The following is a 26,006-nucleotide window of genomic DNA, read 5'->3' on the forward strand; positions in this document are numbered from 1 at the left end:
TAAAGCCGTGTTTAACTAAAAAAGTAGAGTAAACCGCGGGCTCTCCGCGTCTCGAGAAGTGCGAAAGCATCGCCGGCATCACTGACGCGTGAGCATAACGATATACTCAGACGTACGCGGGACGTGGAAAATCGAAAATTCGACCCGAGTTAGGGGGAAAGTTGGAGGATCTAACGCGGAAATAATGAGGCGTGTAACCACGGTATCCTAGGGAAGTTCCGCTATCGAGAACGTACGAACATGATCTCACGTGTAAGGGCCATCCATTTCTCCTATCTGCGGCCGGCCTCGCAGACCGACGACCAACTCCTCCTAGATGCTCGACGGAAGCCGAGCCCAATCCTCCCCTCGATATAACTTATACACACCCGTAGTCGATATTATATACTGACCTCAAGCCTGCAGCTATACGTTCGGCCAGTAAATAATAACGCCCTCAACCGTCGGCCCTTCACGCGTGGATATACTTCACTTTGTCGACTGGGTGGAGAAATTGGCCCGCCGATGAATTTCGCGATTTATTACCGTTCGTTCGTTTTTCGATTACATCGAAGCTCATTTGCACGATTTTTGGCTATTTTATTTGCAACACTTCGCTCTTGAAGAACGAAACTCCATCTTTGTTGCGTTCAAAAAAAAGATGATGCTTTTCAACCGAAATACGCACCTACTGTCAAACCGCATGTTCAAGTACTCAGGGTCGATCGTTCTTTACTTTGGCAATTGAGAGTTGCTACACCTGATTTTTCCCGAAGCACATTTTGATCTACTCTTTTACGGACTGGGAATATCATACTCCGAGAAAAATTCATCAGTCGTATGGTTACTAGAAAATTTGTGATTGTCCTCTCAATGACCGTTTGAATACTTTTGTATTTACAAGAACGTATAACTATGCTAGTAAAAATTTAGCGTATGATTATAGTCATCGATGAGTATGAATTAGTGTAATATTGAATATCTTCTTTTGCGTAAAAACAGCGTACGAAGTGAGTTTTTTACTGTTTGGCGTAATTTTTACCGTTGCAATTGTCCTAATAAACGGAAAATTCGAAAAGATTATTAAACTATACAAGTAGGGCTATGGTCCAAACTATGATCGATTCATTCGGTTCGATAAAATTATTTGAGGGGCAATAAAATGTCAAAAAAACGTGAGAAAATGATATTTTGACTTTGAGATAAATTCAAAATTATCAATTTTGCAATATCGACATGATTATAGCTGAGACCATAGCCATACTCGTATAATTTAATAATCTTTCTCAATTTTTTGCCTATAGTAACCATTTTCTGATATTTTGCAACAAAAAGGTTTTGAACAATAGTCCAAATTGTATATTATTGTTCACAAGCCCTGAATCCCAAAAATTCCGTATAGATTTTGAGAAAAAAATTCTAGAAAATGAGGTAAAAAATCCAACGCTGACCCAAGAATTTTCCCCTTGAAGATGCAAAATAACTTATTTTCATTTTGCACCCAGCACTATGTTTTTCATCTACGGTAGGAAATTAAAATTGCTGAAAACTGTATGGTAACCGAAACAAAAAATTCTTTCAAGTGCCGGAAGGTTGAGTCATGTTTCAAAAGATGAAGAACAGTCGTGATTTCATTATTATTAATTGAAAGTCGAATTGAATTGCCATTTGTAAGACCAAGTGAGGCCAATGTACGAAATTTAGGAAACCCTCCTCATCGGTTCAAAAATTCAATTCACGATAGTTGCAATGACATATTTCACGGTCATTGATGATTTGGTTCGCTGGATACTGGTTATTCGACAGCCATAATGTACCGGTAGTGGAGGGATATGCGAAACCTATGAGAGCAGTCTCTCAACTCTTTTAGATGCAGAGGGACGTGTACTTTTCATGCGCCTATAAACACTTTTTAGACTTTTGGGTGCCCGAGTCATTGAAATTTCATGCAAAACTGCAATAATTTATTTACTTAAATGTTTGTTACGAACGATTACCGTGAAAAACTCGTTTTTTTTTTTTTTTTTTTTATCGCTTCATTTGTAACGTGGTCAGCTGAGGCTGTGAAATTTTTTTAAAATATTTTCCATACACAGTTTTATGGTATGAATTTTATCAAAATATTCCGTAGGCTAGTTTTATGAACAAAATTTTTTTCCTTCATTTTGAATTTCATAATTCTGATTTGAGAATCGTAATCAGCGATCCCAAAAACCTACAGATTACTAATGATTTTCCAATTTTCCTTCCCGGTTGCTGACGTTGAAAATGGAGAATTTCTATCAGTAGCGCGTCGCTCGTTTATCGCTCGGGCGGCGTGCTACAGGACGAACGTCTCCATTGCCAACGAAATGGACTGGGAAAAAAATTAGCTGTCGCAAAATCATTTTCCGCACGTGAACAGTCATATTTCCCTAAGCAATATCTACGTGCTCTTGGTTGTCAAGTATGTAGAGAATATTGGATAGCTGGAAAAAGTGACCGGAATTTTGTACGAAAATTCTCAGTGAATCGGACCGTTTCTCAGAAAATATTATAACTAGGACAAGGAAGACCGATCGTATCTAAAACTAATCGCTTTTGAGTTGAGAAAGGCCCCGTTGATTGGGATCAAAGATCAGTCGATTTCAACGTCAATGAAATTGTGCAGTGTGGTAATTTTATTTGCAATCTTTAATACGAAACATAATTGATAACCGTACGTGGGTTGTACTATGCAGTAGACGTTGCTTTACTGAAAAGCATGCTATTTAACGCGTCTCCTAATCCTGAATTTCTCAGGATCAACAGATCTCAGTACAATGTCGTACGTCAGCCGTAAATCTTTGACTGGTATCACTTCATCCTTGGTCAGAACGTACTTCCAGAGAATCGTTGCGGTGATTGTCTTCATGAGGATCATAGCGTACTTTGATGCTGAAATTGAGAGAAACTTGTTCAGTCATTGGAAGTCATGGCATCGGTACGTCTGTAATCGTGTTTTGAACTCTGAGCAATAATCTTTCGCTTAAAATTACACCAAATATGAAATTGATGACGATGTCGGAGAATCTCGATGAATTATTAGTATAACGATATAAGTTCGTTGTCAATTACAGTACTTTCCTTACCGATACAATTTCTTCGTCCCCCACTGAATGGTAAGTATGAGTATGGTTCTTGTGTCGCGAATCTTTCGGGTAAGAATCTGTCTGGATCAAATTTGAGAGGGTCGGGCCAGTATTTCTCATTTCTATGAACGCCGAAAATATTAAGCATGACCGAAGTCCCTTTTCGCACTGTAAATTGGCCTATAAAAAGGTTGATCATTGTAGGAGTAACTCGATACGCCGTCTTCGAATGACATACCTATCACTTAATATTAAGGGAAACACTGAGATACGATAGCAGAAAAATAGACTAAATGACGAAAGCTTGCGAACCTAATTCGAAATCATCCGTTGCTTCACGGCCGATTATGGGCGCACCCGGGAACAGGCGCATAGTTTCTTTGATCACTTTTTCCATGTACGTCATTCTCGCCAAGTGATCCATCGTAAACTGTAACTCTTCACTGTCATCGTGTGAGACATTCTCTCCAAAAATGTCACACAATTCCTGGTATATTTTTTCCTAAACGATGATACAAAAAGCGAATCATTGTACGTAGAGCCTTATAGAAGGTAAACAACACGCAATGCTTGCTTCTGTAAGATCATTACATAATATATACCCGCATAACAAACACACCTGAATGTCTTGGTGGGATACCAGCATCAACAAACCATAGTTCACCGTGTTGGCCACTGTATCGGTGCCCTAACAGAGAATATTAATGGTGAGATTGCAAATGATGCATCTCATAGCGAGTTGACAATGGTCTTGGTGGACCAACTGTTCCGTTCTCAATGAATCACAAAACTGACGAGTATAACAATTTATTCAAGCTACGCCGCGATGACAGTATCACTGTGTTATACTTACAGCTACGATCATCGTATCAACATGATTCTGGATGTCTTCGTCTGTCAGCGTTTTGTTGTCGGTCGATAGTCTCAGGAGATTTTCTATCAGTATCTGAGGTCCAGCCGCGAAATTACCTGATACAAAAATGTGAAAGTGAAAGAATCGGCATGCAGCACACCTCACCCATTCATGAACGGCACCAGAAATCTACTGTTATCCTGGTTTTTAGATGTCAAAGTTGTTGGGCAGAAAGCCTCAAGTACAACTTACGGCCAATAGAACAGAAACTCTATCGTGGTACTGTAAGACTACATCTGGATTGTGTGGTACTTGCCAAAAGAATCTTGCTCATTATCGGCCGATACTCCTTCATCACTACGACGGACGATTGTTGCTTTCTTCTGTCGGATGACCTGAAATGAAACCGTACTATTTGTTGATTTATCCCTCAGAGTTTACACCAGCGTTTTGGCCGTTTTGATAAATTAAGACGTCCACCAATAAAATTGTTGCTCTGTTCAAGTACTTCGTTTTAATGCGTATCCCAGACAAGAAGGAACAATTACGGAAATATGCTGATCGTTCATAACTTAGAACGGAACATGCGGATGCCCGTTACAAACGAATTCTTGAACCCCTTGCGGGAACGCAATACCAGGGAATACGTGTTAATAATTGCAAAAAAATTGGAAAATAGCACGGAGACGAGGGTCATGGATCCGAAACTCCAAGAGCGGAAATTGTGCAGGCCAGCGGATAAGTGAAACTTCAGTATTGTTTCATTTTTTTCAATCGAATTTCGGCGGCACTAAGCGAAGAATCGACGGCAACATCATAAAAGTCACGCGTGATGAGGACGTCACGCGTATGTGGGAATCTGTCGATGATTTTGTAAGCTATCTTAATTCTTGTTGCAACCTTGAAAGCGACATTTGAAAAACTAACTGTACAACTAATTTTTACACTGCCCCGGCCGTTGCCTGAGTTTCGCGACGAAGCGTGAGCTCAATTTCGTTCTTGCAGCTTTTACCGCAGGTCGCTGAGATATTATATTATGCAAGTGTTCAGTGCTTGGTAACTTCATCGGGTTTGGTCAAGTGGAGCAAAAGTGCGCGTAACAAACGTCAGTGTAGATGTCGTGAATCGTTCCAACTACAAAATAACGTGTTACTTCGTTCTGTTCTATGAATCTACCTCTTTCGTCAGCTCAAACAATATGCTTCCAAATACATAGTAACAAACAATCGACTGCAAGAACTTTCAATATCGGAACGAAACTGTGCCGAACGGTAACAACGCGTAATCAGAATACCAGTGGAAATGAATGTTGAATCCGAATACATCGTCAAGTTTTGTCATCGTTTATATCATATACTTAATATGTCAAAGAAATGAATTTTAGGAGAATGATTCGTCCGTACTCTCGATTGAAGTTGTCCTGCAGGTTATCTTGCCTCATTCCCTTTCAAAGTACTCCGCAAACGATTCGGGTTGTAAGATCTCCTATTTCTAACCGCTGTAAGCACAAGTATCAGTGATCCCCTCATTGTGGGAGGGATCACGGTTGACACCCATTTTGGAAATGGAGTGGGGAAGCCGGCGCCCCACTCCAAACTCAAAATCGAGATCCAGTGGTGGAGAAGTTAACCCGATCTCGCTCTCTTAACCCCGGGACGTCAACGCAACCGGTTGAAGGAAGATACTCCCGCAAGGCCCTGGAGGACTGGCAGCCCAAAACGAGACGATCGTCGAATCCCGTCATCACCAGAAACCTCCGGTCCCGGGGAGAGAGCCACCGAGGGACTGACCATACCGACGATTAATACGATAAGTCGAATCCAATACAAAAATAGCTTAATTTTTAACATATTTTGTGACGTCTCGTCAAAGTTGATAAAAATCGACCGCCACTTCTTTATAATTTGTTTTGAGATGATACGAATGGATGGAATGTGTGTGTATGTGTGCATGTGTGGTATTTATTGTTAATCCATGACAAATTTCCAAAGTCAAATTCTACAAATTGGTATGATCACTTTTTATATGATACGAATAGATGAGTGTGTGTGCGTATGTGTGGCAGTTATGGTTAATAAATAGAAAGAAAGAAAAATAAAGTCTTACAAATGGCGCCCAACAAAGAGGCCTGAATTCCATATTTTTTACAGAATGACGGTTAACGACTATTCAGAAAATTGAATCAATAATTTATTTTATCGTATATTGAGAATCGGTGAAGGTTATGTGGTTTGAATGAGTTATATTTGACGAGTGACGATAAACTTGCGAAATTTATTGAAATTGTCACAACTGACTAGTAGAATTCTCTAGGAAATATTTTAGTTAATGGGAGATAAAAACGAGCAAACGTACGTTACGAAATCGGGTCGTCCTGTAAAACAGAAATTTGAAAGTTTAAATTTTACAGTAAATAAAAAGATGGTGCTCACTCGAGAGGACGAACGTGAGAAAGAGAGCAATACGTCGCGAGCGAGTCAAATAGAGGCGGAGTGGCAGAGATTAAACCAAGAGAGAATAAGACTGGAACAACTAAAAGCGAGTCTCGAAGCCCAGGAAAAACGATTACAACCATCGACACGTGTTGTAAATGAAAATGCAGACCTGGAAAATGCACGGAACATCACGGAGGGCCTCACCGCGATTGTGAGTAACGTGAATGGTATTAAATTTGACATATCAATTCCAAAATTTAGCAATGAGGTTGAAACTCATCCCATTAAATTCGTGGAGGAGGTGGAAAAGTTTTTTAAGATTAAGAATGTCCCGGAAGAGAAAAAATTAATAGTCATCGAGCACGCTCTCGAAGGGAAGGCGAATTCATGGTTTAAATTAAGAGGAAATATAGAAAATTTTCAACAATTCAAAAATCAGTTTGTAGAGGAATTTTATTCAATACCCATTCGCGTTCGATATAAAAAGAATTGGTCAGAAAAGCGATGTGAGAGTGGCGTAAAGTCACTGCAAGCTTATTTTTATGAGCAACTGGCCGAAGCTCGTTATTTTATACCCACACTCTCGGAATTCGAAATTAATTACAATATTATTCAGCAATATTCTCCGTGGGTAAAAGAAACTCTTTCAACACTAAACTTTGCGGATACAGATCTAATCGTACAAACATTGGGCAACCTTGACGTTATTAGACTAGAGCGCGAGAAACAAAATAAAAAATCAGGCAACAGTTATTATCCCAGAAATAACGAGGTCAAAGTAAATAGCCTGAGTTCAAATCATCACGCTAACGGGTTACCAGAGAGGACAACAAGGCAAGAAAGGCTTAATCGTCGAGGCCGTAAACAAACAAGTTATCAGAACAATACGGGGAGATTAGGCCAGCAATATCATAGCGGACACAGGTTCGCGATGCCCGACACTCGCTTTCCCCCACCGTCACAATATGTAAATAATCAACCTTGGGAAACTGCTAATTCAAATAATTCAAATCATTTAAACTGAACATGGGCGCGTTGTATTCCGGTCCGACATCGTGCCAACAACATTATGATTTTATAGAAGAATTAGATGATGGAATTGAGAAAGGAATAGAACATGCATGTAGAAAGGGAACTCGTATCGCCAAAAGCCCACATGCCCGTACGAAAATATTAGAAATGGATGTGATTGTAATGTTTGATACAGGGAGCCAAATTTCCGCGATTTCCGAACGGTTGTACAATCGGTTAATAAAAAAACATAAAGTTGAAGAATTGCCTGTTTCAAATATTGTAGTGTCCACGGCGATTCGGAAAAAGGCAACAGTCATAAAGCGACAAATTTTCGTTCCAATAAAAATAGAGAATATAGTAATTGGAACGCTGCTTTTGGTAATCCCCTTTTTGACCTCAGACGTTATACTCGGTCATGATTGGATGTCGCAGAACGAAACCGTTATCAATTACAGAACGATAGAAATCGAGGTTCAAGGAATTTGCTTGTCGGAATCAACTGCGATATTTGATAGGGGGGCGCCAGAGGCCTTAGTGTGTTCGCGAGAAAAGGAAAGAACGCATATTTATATAATTAGCGTCGAAGAATCGAGTTATAATGAAAATTCTTTAACGATTAAAAGTGCCCAAGCAAATAATCCAGAAAAAAGGTACGAACGCAGCGTCGTTCCCGTGAACATCCCCGATGCTTCTGTCACTCCCCTCTCATTCGCGTGTAAACTTTTATCGCTAGGGGATAGTGATAGGCGGAATCTCGCGAATCTTTTACAGAGATATAGCTTATTATTTTCGGACAAACCGGGTTGTGCTCGTGGGTATGAGCATGAAATTCGATTGAACTGCGAGAACCCGAAAATTCGCTTCACGTATCCAATTCCTCATCAATTACGTCCTGCGGTAGCTCAAGAAATCGAACAAATGTTGAAAAATAATGTGATTGAAAGGACCGTTAGTAAATTTTGTAATCCGCTAAGAATAGTAAGAAAAGAAAATGGCTCCGTAAGATTGTGTCTAGACGCGAGACATTTGAACCAAGTCATTGACGATGATCAAGAGTCTCCACCTCTTGTGTCAGATTTACTCCAAAAGTTTCATGGAGCCAAATATTTCTCGAAAATTGATTTAACACACGGGTATTGGCAAGTACCCTTGCGCAAAGAATCTCGCCCGTACACTGCATTTTTATTTGAGTCAAATTTGTACCAATTTCGTCGTATTCCTTTCGGCTTGAAGACCGCGGGTAGCGGCTTTATTAGGTCATTAAGTTTCGCCATAGGGAAGGATTTGGACAAATTTATCTCGTGCTATATAGATGACATATTAATCGGAACAAAAAATACAGAGGAACATATTTATGTATTGGAAGAAATTTTTCGACGTCTCTTGCAATTCAATTTTACCTTAAAAATATCAAAATGTTTGTTCTTTCAAGAGTCGATTCCCTTCTTAGGGTTTATGCTATCTGAGCGTGGAGTTGTGCCTGACCCATCGCGCTTGTCAGTTATTATTCAGTTCTCGGAGCCGAACGATAAGCGTCAATTGCAACAGTTCTTAGGCGTATGCAACTATTATCGACAATTTAATCCTCGCCATAGCGAATCCTTGGCCCCGTTGAGGGAACTGTTGAGAAAGGATGCAGTTTGGGAATGGACTCCCGTACACGCGAGAGCGTTCGCGAATTTGAAACAAGATTTCGTAAAATGTATTTCTTTGAAACATATCATTCCTAATGCGCCTTATCGAGTGCAGACCGATGCGAGCGATCGAGGAATAAGCGGTATTCTTTATCAAATGACGGAGACGGGAGACCATAACGTTGTGGGCGTGGTTTCGCGTTGCTTAACCAAATGCGAGGTGAACTACACTACAACAGAGAAGGAACTCCTGGCCATCGTCTATTCGGTGAAAAAATTCCGTGTTTATCTCGTAGGAACGCATTTTGAAATAATCACCGATCATAAATGTTTAACTTTCTTGAATTCAATTTCTTTCGGTAATTCTCGCATAGCTCGGTGGTGTCTCTTTCTTCAGCAGTTCTCCTTTTCTGTTTCTCATTGTCGCGGCGCAGATAATTTAGTTGCCGATTTTTTTAGCCGAAACCCGGATAATCGTTTTCACGAGGATGATGAACGGCGGTTAATGGTTGCAACGCTGTCTCAAAATCTATTGCCAGAGAAGAGCAAAGAGCTCCCATCGTTAATTACAGTCGCCATGCTTGATTACGATGCGAGCCTCCTTCGTATCTTTAAGAAAATGGGCGAATGGCAGGTCCAGGACCAAGCCCTTGCAAAGATTATTGAGAATTGTTCTTCAACCAATCCTCCGAATGATTTTTTCATGCATAATCAGGTTCTTTTTCATCGTGAAAAGGCTTCGTTGTCATGGAAAGTCGTGATTCCCAAAGAGGTGCAACGTCCCCTTATCGAAGAAATTCATGTTAAATTAGGACATCCTGGAGTTTTTAAGACGGTATCATATCTAAAGCAATTTTACTACTGGAAAAAGATGGGCGTTCAGGTAAAGAAATTTGTTCTTGAATGCGATATTTGTCAGCGTGTAAAATACCTAACTTTTTCCATGGAAGGAGCGCATAAACCCGTAATCTCGAAGGGTGTGCTCGATTTGATTAGCGTGGATCTTTATGGCCCCCTTCCAATTGGACGAGGGGGTTTACAATATATTTTTGTGGCTCTTGACGTTTTCTCCAAATATGTCCGACTTTACCCCATCCGAAAGGCAACTGCGAGAGCCTGTGTTAACAAGATTCTCAAGGACTTCGTCCCAAGTCTCGGTACTCCAAAACGCATTTTAGCAGATCATGGGACACAATTTACGTCGGAAATTTGGCGGAGAGAACTTGAACAAGCAGGAATTCAAACTTTATATAGTTCGATACGTCATCCCCAGTCTAACCCCACTGAGAGAGTGATGAGGGAGTTAGGCAGGTTATTTCGCACTTGGTGCTCGGACCGGCACACAAAGTGGGTTCAAGTTATCCCGAAAATGGAGGAAATTCTTAATATAACGGTGCATCAAAGTACGGGAGTTTCTCCTCACGAATTGCATTTTGGTAAATCGATTCAGGATAAGATTTTGAAAGTCCTGAATTTTCCGGAACCTCGAGGGCGCTCTCACGATTACCTAATTACGCTCGCCCGTGAGAATATGACGCGGTCGTTTAAGAATAGACTTAAACAACAGGGCCAAGTTTCGGTCATCAAACTTGACATCGGAGATCTTGTTTTGCTCCGAGTTCGACATCTGTCTAACGCATTGGATAGAGTAACAAAAAAATTTTTCCACCTCTACGAGGGTCCCTATAAAATAGTCCGTAAAATTGGCGACAACGCCTTCATTTTGGCTGATCCAAACAGGAATTATGACGAAGTAGGGACTTATAATCGATGGAATTTACGAAAGTACCATGAACGTTCCTCATAGTTTCCGGTGACGGAAATCAAACTCGCGAATATATGTGCTTGTTATGAAATGTATTAATCTTTATGTATTTTCTTTGTTACATGTCTTATTCTGCCTTGGTAAATTGTTTATCGAGAAGGGCCTTGGTGTCCATTGTTGAAAATATTGTGTATGCATCTAAGTAAGACTGATGATTGTCTGATGCGTGTTCTGAAGGGATAGAAAGAAGAATCACCCTTTGAAATTTGCTGATTCTGTGTACGAATATGTTTATATGTCGAGAATGTTTTATATGAATCTACATTTGATGCGCCATGTTGTGCTTATTATATTGTTCTTCAATATGTTGGAAAATGTCCTTGCGAATGAATTTGAGTGAATGGTATGATAGTGTGTGTATGGATGTATCAAAGAACCACGAAAGGCAATGGCCGATTTAAAAAGAATTGTGATGTTTGGAGTTTGAATGCATCGAGTTTTTCCCGATCGTTGGTCTCCCTCACTCTCGTGAAAAGGGGGGAAATTGTAAGATCTCCTATTTCTAACCGCTGTAAGCACAAGTATCAGTGATCCCCTCATTGTGGGAGGGATCACGGTTGACACCCATTTTGGAAATGGAGTGGGGAAGCCGGCGCCCCACTCCAAACTCAAAATCGAGATCCAGTGGTGGAGAAGTTAACCCGATCTCGCTCTCTTAACCCCGGGACGTCAACGCAACCGGTTGAAGGAAGATACTCCCGCAAGGCCCTGGAGGACTGGCAGCCCAAAACGAGACGATCGTCGAATCCCGTCATCACCAGAAACCTCCGGTCCCGGGGAGAGAGCCACCGAGGGACTGACCATACCGACGATTAATACGATAAGTCGAATCCAATACAAAAATAGCTTAATTTTTAACATATTTTGTGACGTCTCGTCAAAGTTGATAAAAATCGACCGCCACTTCTTTATAATTTGTTTTGAGATGATACGAATGGATGGAATGTGTGTGTATGTGTGCATGTGTGGTATTTATTGTTAATCCATGACAAATTTCCAAAGTCAAATTCTACAAATTGGTATGATCACTTTTTATATGATACGAATAGATGAGTGTGTGTGCGTATGTGTGGCAGTTATGGTTAATAAATAGAAAGAAAGAAAAATAAAGTCTTACAGGGTGATGAGGTACTTTTTGTCCGCAAAATGACATGACCAATGCATACCGTGATTATGTTAATGAAGATGTGCAGCACTTACGTTGATACCAAACTCTTGTATAAACTTAATGTGTTTCCTTTGGTCCGTGCCAAGTTGAGTACGATTGAAAATGAAGTCTGGGTACAGCCAAGGGCTTTTGCCTCGTTTGACGATAGTATTTATCAACCTATGAAGACCGAATTATTGCACAATCTGAGAATTAGCATTGGTTACTTGAAAAAATATGAATCCAAGATTCAGGTAGGATTGTTAAAACAACGTTGTGCTCCATATAAAGTGATTAGGTTTCGGGTCGTGAGAACAACGTGTAATTGAGCAAGATAATGTGGTGACCACGAAAAATGCACTCCAATTTACTTACTTAGTTGCTGCTTCGTCGAACTCACATTTCTCGGTCTCCATTGCTTTCAGATTGATGCCCATAGCCGTCGCTGTGACACGTAAAGTATAATTATACTTGCCTCGGATTAAAAAAAAAATGTATTGTTCACATGGCCATAATTGATTCTCCCGAAATTACAGCTGTCTTACCACAGATTGCGTCCAATGCACACAGCGAAACGTATTTGCGTACTTCGAATTCCGATCCGTCCAAGTGTTGCTCCATCTTTTTGGCCAGTGTCCCTGACAGAGTGGCAAATGTTTCGACGAAAGACTTGAGAGCCACGGAATTAAAGGACGGCTGAATGAGTTTTCGGTGCACTTCCCATACTGACGCTGTAACGAAAAATTCTCTAGTATTCGGCAAAAATTTTGGATATCAACACAGACCAATTGCCCAAGAGATGCATTTCGATGGAGAAACATGGCCAAATGTATTCACTGGTCATCTATTCGTATATCTGAAATCCAATTCCCATAGCGATAGGGGAGTATCTATAATACATGTGTCAGTGGGTGGTTTTCAATATCAATATGCGACGGATAATATTTCGTTTTCTTCTAGAATGAATTGGTTGTCAAGTAAGGTCGAAGAAATGCGAAAACAAAAAAGTGATGAAACCGAGCCTTCAATCAGTGTCAGTGATGCTAATTGTCGAAAGAAAAATTAGAAACATTCAACTGTAAAAATTTTCGAAATGGCGGCGAAGATGTTGACATACTGAAATTCAATTGCAATCACCTTACTATATCAACTAGATCAGAATTATACACTTGTTTTTTTTAAAAATCGATACTGCTTGTCTGATTCTAATAAATGATAACCGGGTTGGGTTCTGATCGAATTCTCAACAGATCGTCTCACATCAAGTCAAACTGTAATAAACAATGACGTGTTTCTGGTCCAATCAGGAATTTACTATCTGTGAGTGATTAAGGTCACATGTACCATACTCTCATTGCGAACCGACGCACTGAAAAAAGAATCTGTCTTACACGATTTATAAGAAGTTGATTTGCGAATGGATCGGGCTATTTTTGAATGCAGCATGACGAACTTTACGGATTTTTCAGTGAAAAAATGATAAAATGATGCGATTTCTTTTATGTGATAACAACAAGATATTCATAATTGAAATTCCGAAATGAAACGTTTTCATCTGCCTTGTAAACACTTCCTTGAATCAGATTCGACTTGATTGGCTTCATTTGCTCCGTCTCAATCTCGATTCGTTATGTTTTCAATCAGACAGATTTTTAACCTGATCGTACGTCACGTACATTTTCAATCTTTCGGATCCGGCAAATGAATGAATCCAACACGGTGATGATGCCGACAATTGAGATGTTGCGAGACATGATCCGATAAACGTGATTATCATCGTGACAACGTACGTGTGGACGTAAAAACACCGACGATTTACGTCAGTAATCACGATGATTATTGCCATGATTACGCGACAGATGAAGTCCACCAGTACCAGTAGTAAATGGAGTTGAATGTGCTGGAAAAATTATTATGAAAAAAAAGACATGCATCGTCATTCACGCATGTGAAGCTTACAGCCAGATGTCTCAATTCGATTTCAGTTGTCCGCAATGAAAGTCTTTGAGGCTCAATATATCTCGCTTGAAGTCAAATAGTAAAGTAACATCGTTCACCTACCAGGAGCTGTGATTAATCCGTTCCCCATCCAGGGTCGCCCGAATTCGTAGAAGTAATTTTTCTCAATGGTCTTCGGACTGAGGAGTATCTCCTAAAATGACGAATTAACTCAGATCTCAAAGTTCCGTCCGTGTTCGATTATGATCAGACTACTTTACCTTCAGATGTTTAGGTGAAGTTATGAGGAACGCTGTATTGTCACCAATTGAACCTCGACAACACGTAGGATAGTTTTTCCCTATTTGATTTATCCTGTTCAATATGGCTGCAATTGCACATTTTATAGTGCCTCAGTATAATACTATTCGTTACCTAAGATTCATTCACCAATTCGACAAGAAGAGGATCCTGCTTACCTTCATTACCGCCAATAAAGAGATACGCATGGCCTATGAAAGGCAGACTCGGTACTTCCTCAGGGTTTAGCGGGTATTCGAAGAGCAAAGCAACTTTAAACAGCTTGACTGTAAAATTGATTATCCGGTACAATACGAAGCATGCCACCGCAAGCGTGGCTACCGTCAAAGGGTCCATCCTACGATTCAGTGAAAACCCGAATCTCTGCTCTCTTTATATATCTCAGATATTTGTGCATAAAATTTCAATGAAATCGGCCTGTCGATTTACAACGCTTCTCTCTGTTAGATTCTACAAAACTCAAGCGGTATTCGAAGCTGAGGGAAGATAAGATTTTTGTATCCGCTCCGATCGAACTGATCACTGGAACCTGAAACCAGATTCTCTGTTCTTATATAATTGGAGAACAACGCATCACATATCACCCCCAGAATGATCGAACATTTTTCCCCCTCCCTATTTCAAGGATAGTAATTATTTAATGTTCACATGGAATCAGTGAGCGTAGAACCTGAATTCACTCGTAGCCTATCGTACAAATCCGGTTTGCTTTCAAACTCAGAGGTGAAGCAGCTTGCTAACATTGTATTCGTTTTCTTCTTGTGCGTTAGAATTTCATTAACGCGGTATTCGGAGTTGGTTGACTACTACTTGTAGTCTTGAATATTGTATCAGCGGTAACAAGTTGATGTCCTTCAACCCAGGAAATTCGTTGTACGTGACGTAATTACAGCGTCCTAAGTCATCTCGCGTGTCAGAAGTCACCACATTTCGAATAACAAGATTCTTTTCAATCGTGTGTATGGTTGTTCGCGAGTGAACAGACTCTAAAAATTACCGATTTTTACTATTTATACTGTGAGTGTGATCAGAAGCAATCGGTTTCTCAAAGCTACTATTGAAAAATATCTCATCCGTGTCATTTCCGACAGCGGCCATTTTTCCCACACCCATTCGGTACATCTTACATTGAGTTCGTATGGATCTTCCGCTTCACGACTTTACGTAATACAATTTTTTTTTCTACAATTTGTCAATCAAACAAACTGGATTCAATAACTTCCGTACACCAAGCATGGTTATAACAAACCATCCTGTGATGCTGTCAGAACGCAGTGACTACTGAACCTGCGGTCACTCTAAAGCCCTGGTAAAACGTGCCGGCACTCCATGCAGCGAACGTCAAAATAGTCGCCGCAACCGTTGACTAAAATATCAATTGCCATCGTATTATTCGCAATTAATAATCCGAAAGCTTCAACTCTTATCTGAGTACTATCACGCGGATTATGCTGTCCCGGTAAAATGCATGCATGTTTGAAAGTTTCTTGATTCTTAGAGCAACAGGCTCCGTAGATCTTAGCAGAGTATCATTTTGGGTACTTCGACTTTATCCATTGTCGGAACATATTTACGAGGAATCGTTGTATCCATGCAGGAGTTTCTGTCTGAGTTAAGCCACACTGGCGACTTTGACTGACTCGTTGTCAGGATCGGGTTGATGACCGTCCCATCATTGGTATTTTGCATATTTTCCGAAAGTCCAAAGAATCAGCCAATTCATCGTATCGGATAATTCACAAGCCAACGCGAAAAAAAAGCTAGGCTTGGCTCGATTTTGGCAGAGCAATTCTTGAGCGTTTGATGTTAGAAAAATTTTGATAGTCACTCGGAGAACGAAACAGGCCACTCGAAGGCAAAATTGAAAATGTAACGCGACTCGTCGAAAAATCAAATCTAATTGATGATTACTTGTACCTTTCTCTGCATTGGACTTGTTGTCTTGGCAGTTACAAATAATTGGTGAAACGCACCCTGGATCAAAAATTCCGTACCCACTATGCCACATGTATATTTCGATAACCACGCCAAGCGCTGATCTAAGAATCGTCCTTCGATATCGACTTAATTTCCACATTGCATATAAAGATCTGATGATACTTTACAAACTCAAATGTTTATCGGACCGCAACCTTGGCCTGTTTGATAGATGAATAATTATCAGTATAATCGTGATCAACCGAAACCGGTTGATCCGGGATTCAAAATAATCGGGTTTACAGCAAAATATTCACTTCATTGGATTACAAATAGCCATCCTAACGTTACAAGATGGACTAGTTGACCTTAACACGAGTCTGTCGTAGATATAAAAAGATAAAATATGAGCAATACTGGAAGTTTACTTTGTAACCGGTTGAGATAGAAAAGTTGAATAAGTCTTCGAATCCGCGTTGAAGACGCGTTCGGAAACAGTTTTTTGCCGACGTGTCGTAAACGTTGCAGTTTACCTCATCAAGCCGAGAGTCAAACTGATACCTACTAGTTGCTTCAATACAGGGTGCCCTAATTCATCCAGAGCTGGAGTCGACCGTGTGCGACGTTTCCGTTGAGTGGATCTGACCAATCGGGTGTCGTTTCAATTGATTGGCCAATCAATAATAATACTGATAATTATGTATTTCCTTTATAAACAGTCGTGCCGTTGACTTAGCCTCGTGCGCATATACTTGAAACAGTAGTCATTTTCGATTCGCGTAGGCTCTTATTATTTGAATGAACAATTTATTACTGATAATAAAATCATTAGGCCTTTCCAAAGTGTGATTTTGTCAATATCATAAGTTTTAAAAGCGAACGAATGATTTTCTCCGCAGTGCCTTAGATGCACACAACGATACAATGCTTCTTTTTTAAGACCTGTGTAACGCCGTAAAGCGAATGAGCCTTATGCATTCGCTTGAAGATCAGGATGAGATTCAACCATCAGCATGACGAAGAATCCTGCAATGGCCGTTAAATCGCTGCCCGAAAGAATAAAATTGAAACGCCTCCCACGTTGGATCAACGTGATCCCGTACCGATTTTCCTGTGGGTGTTTTCTTGTCGTCGGATAGTTTCCAGAGATTATCTGACAGTCGTAAGGTTGAGGGACCAAAACGTCTGAAGTAATCATTCGATCTTTGGTTAGTGATCACAAACTATTGGGATGTATCTACAGTCGGTTTGTTGTTAAAAAAAAGACGTTCAAGATTTCCAGCCATACGATATTATTGAACCTCTGTGCTTCTCGCGAAACTAAGCAGTACGGGTTATAGTGGCGAAGCGCCATATCTGGAATTAAAAATTCGAAATGTATCTCAACGTAGATGCCAATAGTTATGCTTCACCGATCGGGGTTTTGAATATTCTAAAAATGAGAAATGCATGACGATTTGAACAGAATCGTCGCCTTTTAAACCGATAATCACCCCTATTTTAGGTATCATCGAAAAGTAGTGAACCTTACCGAAAAATCCAATCAAAAACGCGTGCAGAATCTGAAAGGAGTGTGTATGCGAATTTTGAAGTTAATCCATGAAACGGTGTTTGAGATAGAAGCCCCATCATACCGGAAAATGTGGTTCAGGTATAAACGCGTCGGTTTTGACTTTTGTTTTAACACAAATTTCGTAACGGATAAAATTAAAATATCTGTGACCTTCAATCGGCGATTTCTCAGTCGCATGGATGACCTTTCGCAATAACAGCTCAATCACAGGCTGATCAGTTTAACCGATTTAGTAGCTTGTTCGACTCGGACGTTACTTGACGCAGCTTACATCTTCTTCTTCGGTACACGTAATGTAGTCACGGGAACCAATTTTGAAATTGGAAATTTTGAAAATTCCACGTTAGCTTCGAGCAAAAACATTCGTAAAAGATGTGACCAGACTATTATGTAGAATAAGAATAATAATTTTTGATAAGTTTGAACTGGATGTAACCCCTTAACATCGGACGAGAATTCCGAAAACAATTCGATTTTCGGAAGCTCGACTATAATCTCGATTACCAGGTAAAATATGAAACACGCCACCACGAAAGCGGCTACCGGTCAAGATTCCATTTTGCGATGGAAAGCCTTCGTGAATATCACCTTCTACGGCGAAGAAAACGTGACTATTGAGTCCGTCACATCGAGAAGTTACGACAGTAAACCTGTCATATTTCATAAACATAAGTCGACTCAAGTTCGGCCAAAAACAGACTGATTTGTGTTTTGGCATTTCGTTAAATAGGCTTTTCGCACTGGAAATGAGAAAGATGACTCTTTATGAATATCTTTCGAGAACCATTCGGTTCCGTTTGTTCTCTTCTACTCTATGTATCGTTCAACACTACACGTTCAGTTTTGGCAATTTCATGTTTAGCAATATCACTATGGAATGAAAATTTTCAACCATATTGATACAAGTATCATGGCTTGCACCTATAAGTAAGGAAGTTGATTTTGCGACAGCTAATTTTTTTTCCCAGTAGCTAACGTTGACAATGGAGAATATCTGCCGGTAACACGTCGCTGTTTATCGTTCGGGCGGCGTGCTACAGGACGAAAGTCTCCATTGCCAACGAAATGGACGAGGAAAAAAAATTAGCCATTGCAGAATCATTTTCCACACGTAAACAGTCATATTTCCTTAAGCAATATCTACGTGCTCTTGGTTGTCAAGTATGTAGAGAATATTGGATAGCTGGAAAAAATGACCGGAATTTTGTACGAAAATTCTCAGTGAATCGGACCGTTTCTCAGAAAATATTATAACTAGGACAAGGAAGACCGATCGTATCTAAAACTAATCGCTTTTGAGTTGAGAAAGGCCCCGTTGATTGGGATCAAAGATCAGTCGATTTCAACGTCAATGAAATTGTGCAGTGTGGAAATTTTATTTGCAATCTTTAATACGAAACATAATTGATAACCGTACGTGGGTTGTACTATGCAGTAGACGTTGCTTTGCTGAAAAGCATGCTATTTAACGCGTCTCCTAATCCTGAATTTCTCAGGATCAACAGATCTCAGTACAACGTCGTACGTCAGCCGTAAATCTTTGACTGGTATCACTTTATCCTTGGTCAGAACGTACTTCCAGAGAATCGTTGCGGTGATTGTCTTCATGAGGATCATAGCGTACTTTGATGCTGGAATTGAGAAAAACTTGTTCAGTCATTGGAAGTCACGGCATCGGTACCTCTGTAATCGTCTTTTGAACTCTGAGCAATAATCTTTCGCTTAAAATTACACCAAATATGAAATTGATGACGATGTCGGAGAATCTCGATGAATTATTAGTATAACGATATAAGTTCGTTGTCAATTATAGTACTTTCCTTACCGATACAATTTCTTCGTCCCCCACTGAATGGTAAGTACGAGTATGGTTCTTGTGTCGCGAATCTTTCGGGTAAGAATCTGTCTGGATCAAATTTGAGAGGGTCGGGCCAGTATTTCTCATTTCTATGAACGCCGAAAATATTAAGCATGACCGAAGTCCCTTTTCGCACTGTACATTGGCCTATAAAAAGGTTGATCATTGTAGGAGTAACTCGATACGCCGTCTTCGAATCACATACCTATCACTTGATAATAAGGGAAACACTGAGATACGATAGCAGAAAAATAGACTAAATGACGAAAGCTTGCGAACCTAATTCGAAATCATCCGTTGCTTCACGGCCGATTATGGGCGCACCCGGGAACAGGCGCATAGTTTCTTTGATCACTCTTTCCATGTACGTCATTCTCGCCAAGTGATCCATCGTAAACTGTAACTCTTCACTGTCATCGTGTGAGACATTCTCTCCAAAAATGTCACACAATTCCTGGTATATTTTTTCCTAAACGATGATACAAAAAGCGAATCATTGTACGTAGAGCATTATAAAAGGTAAACAACACGCAATGCTTGCTTCTGTAAGATCATTACATAATATATACCCGCATAACAAACACACCTGAATGTCTTGGTGGGATACCAGCATCAACAAAACATAGTTCACCGTGTTGGCCACTGTATCGGTGCCCTAACAAAGAATATTAATGGTTAGATTGCAAATGATGCATCTCATAGCGAGTTGACAATGGTCTTGGTGGACCAACTGTTCCGTTCTCAATGAATCACAAAACTGACGAGAATAACAATTTATTCAAGCTACGCCGCGATGACAGTATCACTGTGTTATACTTACAGCTACGATCATCGTATCAACATGATTCTGGATGTCTTCGTCTGTCAGCGTTTTGTTGTCGGTCGATAGTCTCAGGAGATTTTCTATCAGTATCTGAGGTCCAGCCGCGAAATTACCTGATACAAAAATGTGAAAGTGAAAGAATCGGCATGCAGCACACCTCACCCATTCATGAACGGTACCAGAAATCTACTGTTATCCTGGTTTTTAGATGTCAAAGTTGTTGGGCAGAAAGCCTCAAGTACAACTCACGGCCAATGGAACAGAAACTCTATCGTGGTACTGTAAGACTACATCTGGATTGTGTGGTACTTGCCAAAAGAATCTTGTTCATTATCGGCCGATACTCCTTCATCACTACGACGGACGATTGTTGCTTTCTTCTGTCGGATGACCTGAAATGAAACCGTACTATTTGTTTATTTATCCCTCAGAGTTTACACCAGCGTTTTGGCCGTTTTGATAAATTAAGACGTCCACCAATTGTTGCTCTGTTCAAGTACTTCGTTTTAATGCGTATCCCAGACAAGAAGAAACAATTACGGAAATATGCTTATCGTTCATAACTTAGAACGAAACATGCGGATGCCCGTTACAAACGAATTCTTGAACCCCTTGCGGGAACGCAATACCAGGGAATACGTGTTGATAATTGCAAAAAAAATTGGAAAATAGCACGGAGACGAGGGTCATGGATCCGAAACTCCAAGAGCGGAAATTGTGCAGGCCAGCGGATAAGTGAAACTTCAGTATTGTTTCATTTTTTTCAATAGAATTTCGGCGGCACTGAGCGAAGAATCGACGGTAACATCATAAAAGTCACGCGTGATCAGGACGTCACGCGTATGTGGAAATCTGTCGATGATTTTGTAAGCTATCTTAATTCTTGTTGCAACCTTAAAAGCGACATTTGAAAAACTAACTGTACAACTAATTTTTACACTGCCCCGGCCGTTGCCTGAGTTTCGCGACGAAGCGTGAGCTCAATTTCGTTCTTGCAGCTTTTACCGCAGGTCGCTGAGATATTATATTATGCAAGTGTTGAGTGCTTGGTAACTTCATCGGGTTTGGTCAAGTGGAGCAAAAGTGCGCGTAACAAACGTCAGTGTAGATGTCGTGAATCGTTCCAACTACAAAATAACGTGTTACTTCGTTCTGTTCTATGAATCTACCTCTTTAGTCAGCTCAAACAATATGCTTTCAAATAAATAGTAACAAACAATCGACTGCAAGAACTTTCAATATCGGAACGAAACTCTGCCGAACGGTAACAACGCAAAATCAGAACACCAGTGGAAATGAATGTTGAATCCGAATACATCGTCAAGTTTTGTCATCGTTTATATCATATACTCAATATGTCAAAGAAATGAATTTTAGGAGAATGATTCGTCCGTACTCTCGATTGAAGTTGTCCTGCAGGTTATCTTGCCTCATTCCCTTTTAAAGTACTCCGCAAACGATTCGGGTGATAGGGTACTTTTTGTCCGCAAAATGACATGACCAATGCATACCGTGATTATGTTAATGAAGATATCCAGCACTTACGTTGATACCAAACTCTTGTATAAACTTAATGTGTTTCCTTTGGTCCGTGCCAAGTTGAGTACGATTGAAAATAAAGTCTGGGTACAGCCAAGGGCTACTGCCTCGTTTGACGATAGTATTTATCAACCTATGAAGACAGAATTATTGCACAATCTGAGGATTAGCATTGGTTACTTGAAAAAATATGAATCCAAGATTCAGGTAGGATTGTTAAAACAACGTTGTGCTCCATATAAAGTGATTAGGTTTCGGGTCGTGAGAACAACGTGTAATTGAGCAAGATAATGTGGTGACCACGAAAAATGCACTCCAATTTACTTACTTAGTTGCTGCTTCGTCGAACTCACATTTCTCGGTCTCCATTGCTTTCAGATTGATGCCCATAGCCGTCGCTGTGACACGTAAAGTATAATTATACTTGCCTCGGATTACAAAAAAAATATATTGTTCACATGCCCATAATTGATTCTCCCGAAATTACAGCTGTCTTACCATAGATTGCGTCCAATGCACACAGCGAAACGTATTTGCGTACTTCGAATTCCGATCCGTCCAAGTGTTGCTCCATCTTTTTGGCCAGTGTCCCTGACAGAGTGGCAAATGTTTCGACAAAAGACTTGAGAGCCACGGAATTGAAGGACGGCTGAATTAGTTTTCGGTGCACTTCCCATACTGACGCTGTAACGAAAAATTCTCTAGTATTCGGCAAAAATTTTGGATATCAACACAGACCAATTGCCCAAGAGATGCATTTCGATAGAGAAACATGGCCAAATGTATTTACTGGTCATCTATTCGTATATCTGAAATCCAATTCCCATAGCGATAGGGGAGTATCTATAATACATGTGTCAGTGGGTGGTTTTCAATATCAATATGCGACGGATAATATTTCGTTTTCTTCTAGAATGAATTGGTTGTCAAGTAAGGTCGAAGAAATGCGGAAACAAAAAAGTGATGAAACCGAGCCTTCAATCAGTGTCAGTGATGCTAATTGTCGAAAAAAAATTAGAAACATTCAACTGTAAAAATTTTCGAAATGGCGGCGAAGATGTTGACATACTGAAATTCAATTGCAATCACCTTACTATATCAACTAGATCAGATAAATTCCAGAATTATACACTTGTTTTTTTTAAAAATCGATACTGCTTGTCTGATTCTAATAAATGACAACCGGGTTGGGTTCTGATCGAATTCTCAACAGATCGTCTCACATCAAGTCAAACTGTAATAAACAATGACGTGTTTCTGGTCCAATCAGGAATTCACTATCTGTGAGTGATTAAGGTCACATGTACCATACTCTCTTTGCGAACCGACGCACTGAAAAAAGAATCTGTCTTACACGATTTATAAGAAGTTGATTTGCGAATGGATCGAGCTATTTTTGAATGCAGCATGACGAACTTTACGGATTTTTCAGTGAAAAAATGATAAAATGATGCGATTTCTCTTATGTGATAACAACAAGATATTTATAATTGAAATTCCGAAATGAAACGTTTTCATCTGCCTTGTAAACACTTCCTTGAATCAGATTCGACTTGATTGGCTTCATTTGCTCCGTCTCAATCTCGATTCGTTATGTTTTCAATTAGACAGATTTTTCACCCGATCGTACGTCACGTCATTTTCAATCTTTCAGATCCGGCAAATGAATGAATCCAACACGGTGATGATGCCGACAATTGAGATGTTGCGAGACATGATCCGATAAACGTGATTATCATCGTGATAACGTACGTGTGGACGTAAAAACACCGACGATTTACGTCAGTAATCACGATGATTATTGCCATGATTACGCGACAGATGAAGTCCACCAGTACCAGTAGGAAATGGAGTTGAATGTGCTGGAAAAATTACTATGAAAAAAAAGACATGCATCGTCATTCACGCATGTGAAGCTTACAGCCAGATCACTCAATACGATTTTAGTTGTCCGCAATGAAAGTCTTTGAGGCGAGGCTCAATATATCTCACTTGAAGTCAAATAGTGAAGTAACATCGTTCACCTACCAGGAGCTGTGACTAATCCGTTCCCCATCCAGGGTCGCCCGAATTCGTACAAGTAATTTTTCTCAATGGTCTTCGGACTGAGGAGTATCTCCTGAAATGACGAATTAACTCAGATCTCAAAGTTCCGTCCGTGTTCGATTATGATCAGACTACTTTACCTTCAGATGTTTAGGTGAAGTTATGAGGAACGCTGTATGGTCACCAATTGTACCTCGACACCACGTAGGATAGTTTTTCCCTATTTGATCTATCCTGTTCAATATGGCTGCAATTGCACATTTTATAGTGCCTCAGTATAATACTATTCGTTACCTAAGATTCATTCACCAATTCGACAAGAAAAGGATCTTGCTTACCTTCCTTACCGCCAAATAAGAGATACGCATGGCCTATGAAAGGCAGACTCGGTACTTCCTCAGGGTTTAGCGGGTATTCGAAGAGCAAAGCAACTTTAAACAGCTTGATTGTAAAATTGATTATCCGGTACAATACGAAGCATGCCACCGCAAGCGTGGCTACCGTCAAAGGGTCCATCCTACGATTCAGTGGAAACCCGAATCTCTGCTCTCTTCATATATCTCAGAAATTTGTGCATAAAATTTCAATGAAATTGGCCTGTCGTATTACAACACTTCTCTCTGTTAGATTCTACAAAACTCAAGCGGTATTCGACGCTGAGGGAAGATAAGATTTTTGTATCCGCTCTGATCGAACTGATCACTGGAACCTGAAACCAGATTCTCTGTTTTTATATAATTGGAGAACAACGCATCACATATCACCCCCAGAATGATCGAACATTTTTCCCCCTCCCTATTTCAAGGATAGTAATTATTTAATGTTCACATGGAATCAGTGAGCGTAGAACCTGAATTCACTCGTAGCCTATCGTACAAATCCGGTTTGCTTTCAAACTCAGAGGTAAAGCAGCTTGCTAACATTGTATTCGTTTTCTTCTTGTGCGTTAGAATTTCATTAACGCGGTATTCGGAGTTAGTTGACTACTACTTGTAGTCCTGAATATTTTATCAGCGGTAACAAGTTGATGTCCTTCAACCCAGGAAATTCGTTGTACGTGACGTAATTACAGCGTCCTAAGTCATCTCGCGTGTCAGAAGTCACCACATTTCGAATAACAAGATTCTTTTCAATCGTGTGTATGGTTGTTCGCGAGTGAACAGACTCTAAAAATTACCGATTTTTACTATTTATACTGTGAGTGTGATCAGAAGCAATCGGTTTCTCAAAGCTACTATTGAAAAATATCTCATCCGTGTCATTTCCGACAGCGGCCATTTTTCCCACACCCATTCGGTACATCTTACATTGAGTTCGTATGGATCTTCCGCTTCACGACTTTACGTAATACAATTTTTTTTTCTACAATTTGTCAATCAAACAAACTGGATTCAATAACTTCCGTACACCAAGCATGGTTATAACAAACCATCCTGTGATGCTGTCAGAACGCAGTGACTACTGAACCTGCGGTCACTCTAAGGCCCTGGTAAAACGTGCCGGCACTCCATGCAGCGAACGTCAAAATAGTCGCCGCAACCGTTGACTAAAATATCAAATGCCATCGTATTATTCGCAATTGATAATCCGAAAGCTTCAACTCTTATCTGAGTACTATCACGCGGATTATGCTGTCCCGGTGAAATGCGTGCATGTTTGAAAGTTTCTTGATTCTTAGAGCAACAGGCTCCGTAGATCTTAGCAGAGTATCATTTTGGGTACTTCGACTTCATCAATTGTCGAAACATATTCACGAGGAATCGTTGTATCCATGCAGGAGCTTCTGACTGAGCCAGTACAGAGCGATTCGTTGATCGTCGCGTCAGTGCTCGAAGACGAAAGTCGGTATTCGGCGCGGGCACGACATTTTGCGAAAAGATTGATCTGAATCGACGCAAACATAAGTCAAGAATGGAGCGTCACTTCGATTTGACCAATAGTCAAGTGGCGGGTTATTCTAAATCTTTCGCCGTGACGCTTTTTTATTCATCCGC

At 40.2% G+C, this 26,006-nt stretch overlaps 3 protein-coding genes across 3 annotated transcripts in view; 1 reads left to right on the forward strand and 2 right to left on the reverse strand.

The window, feature by feature from the left end:
- The window catches only part of LOC124304408 (protein turtle homolog A-like), a 418,202-nt gene that overhangs the window by 214,594 nt on the left and 177,602 nt on the right, over positions 1–26,006 (forward strand). The window lies entirely within an intron of this gene.
- LOC124304405 (cytochrome P450 4C1-like) lies at positions 2,617–24,798 on the reverse strand. Its single transcript, XM_046762609.1, has 12 exons — positions 24,351–24,798; positions 14,217–14,323; positions 14,059–14,149; positions 12,543–12,728; positions 12,373–12,442; positions 12,051–12,177; positions 4,259–4,337; positions 3,943–4,058; positions 3,709–3,777; positions 3,402–3,591; positions 3,090–3,269; positions 2,617–2,895 (listed from the first exon to the last, which is right to left on the reverse strand). The coding sequence occupies exons 1-12, from the start codon at positions 24,526–24,528 to the stop codon at positions 2,726–2,728; spliced, it is 1,563 nt and encodes a 520-aa protein (XP_046618565.1). The 5' UTR covers positions 24,529–24,798; the 3' UTR covers positions 2,617–2,725.
- Positions 19,139–26,006, reverse strand: part of LOC124304404 (cytochrome P450 4C1-like) — a 28,211-nt gene continuing 21,343 nt past the window's right edge. Inside the window, exons 2-12 of the mRNA XM_046762603.1 lie at positions 24,153–24,259; positions 23,995–24,085; positions 22,465–22,650; positions 22,295–22,364; positions 21,973–22,099; positions 20,741–20,819; positions 20,425–20,540; positions 20,191–20,259; positions 19,884–20,073; positions 19,572–19,751; positions 19,139–19,377 (exon numbers count right to left, since the gene is read on the reverse strand). Of these exons, the coding sequence (XP_046618559.1) occupies positions 19,208–19,377; positions 19,572–19,751; positions 19,884–20,073; positions 20,191–20,259; positions 20,425–20,540; positions 20,741–20,819; positions 21,973–22,099; positions 22,295–22,364; positions 22,465–22,650; positions 23,995–24,085; positions 24,153–24,259 (1,385 nt within the window). The 3' untranslated portion in view covers positions 19,139–19,207. The remainder of the gene's footprint in view (positions 19,378–19,571; positions 19,752–19,883; positions 20,074–20,190; positions 20,260–20,424; positions 20,541–20,740; positions 20,820–21,972; positions 22,100–22,294; positions 22,365–22,464; positions 22,651–23,994; positions 24,086–24,152; positions 24,260–26,006) is intronic.

The sequence above is a fragment of the Neodiprion virginianus genome, chromosome 5 (assembly GCF_021901495.1).
Source record: "Neodiprion virginianus isolate iyNeoVirg1 chromosome 5, iyNeoVirg1.1, whole genome shotgun sequence".
Taxonomy (NCBI): domain Eukaryota; kingdom Metazoa; phylum Arthropoda; class Insecta; order Hymenoptera; family Diprionidae; genus Neodiprion; species Neodiprion virginianus.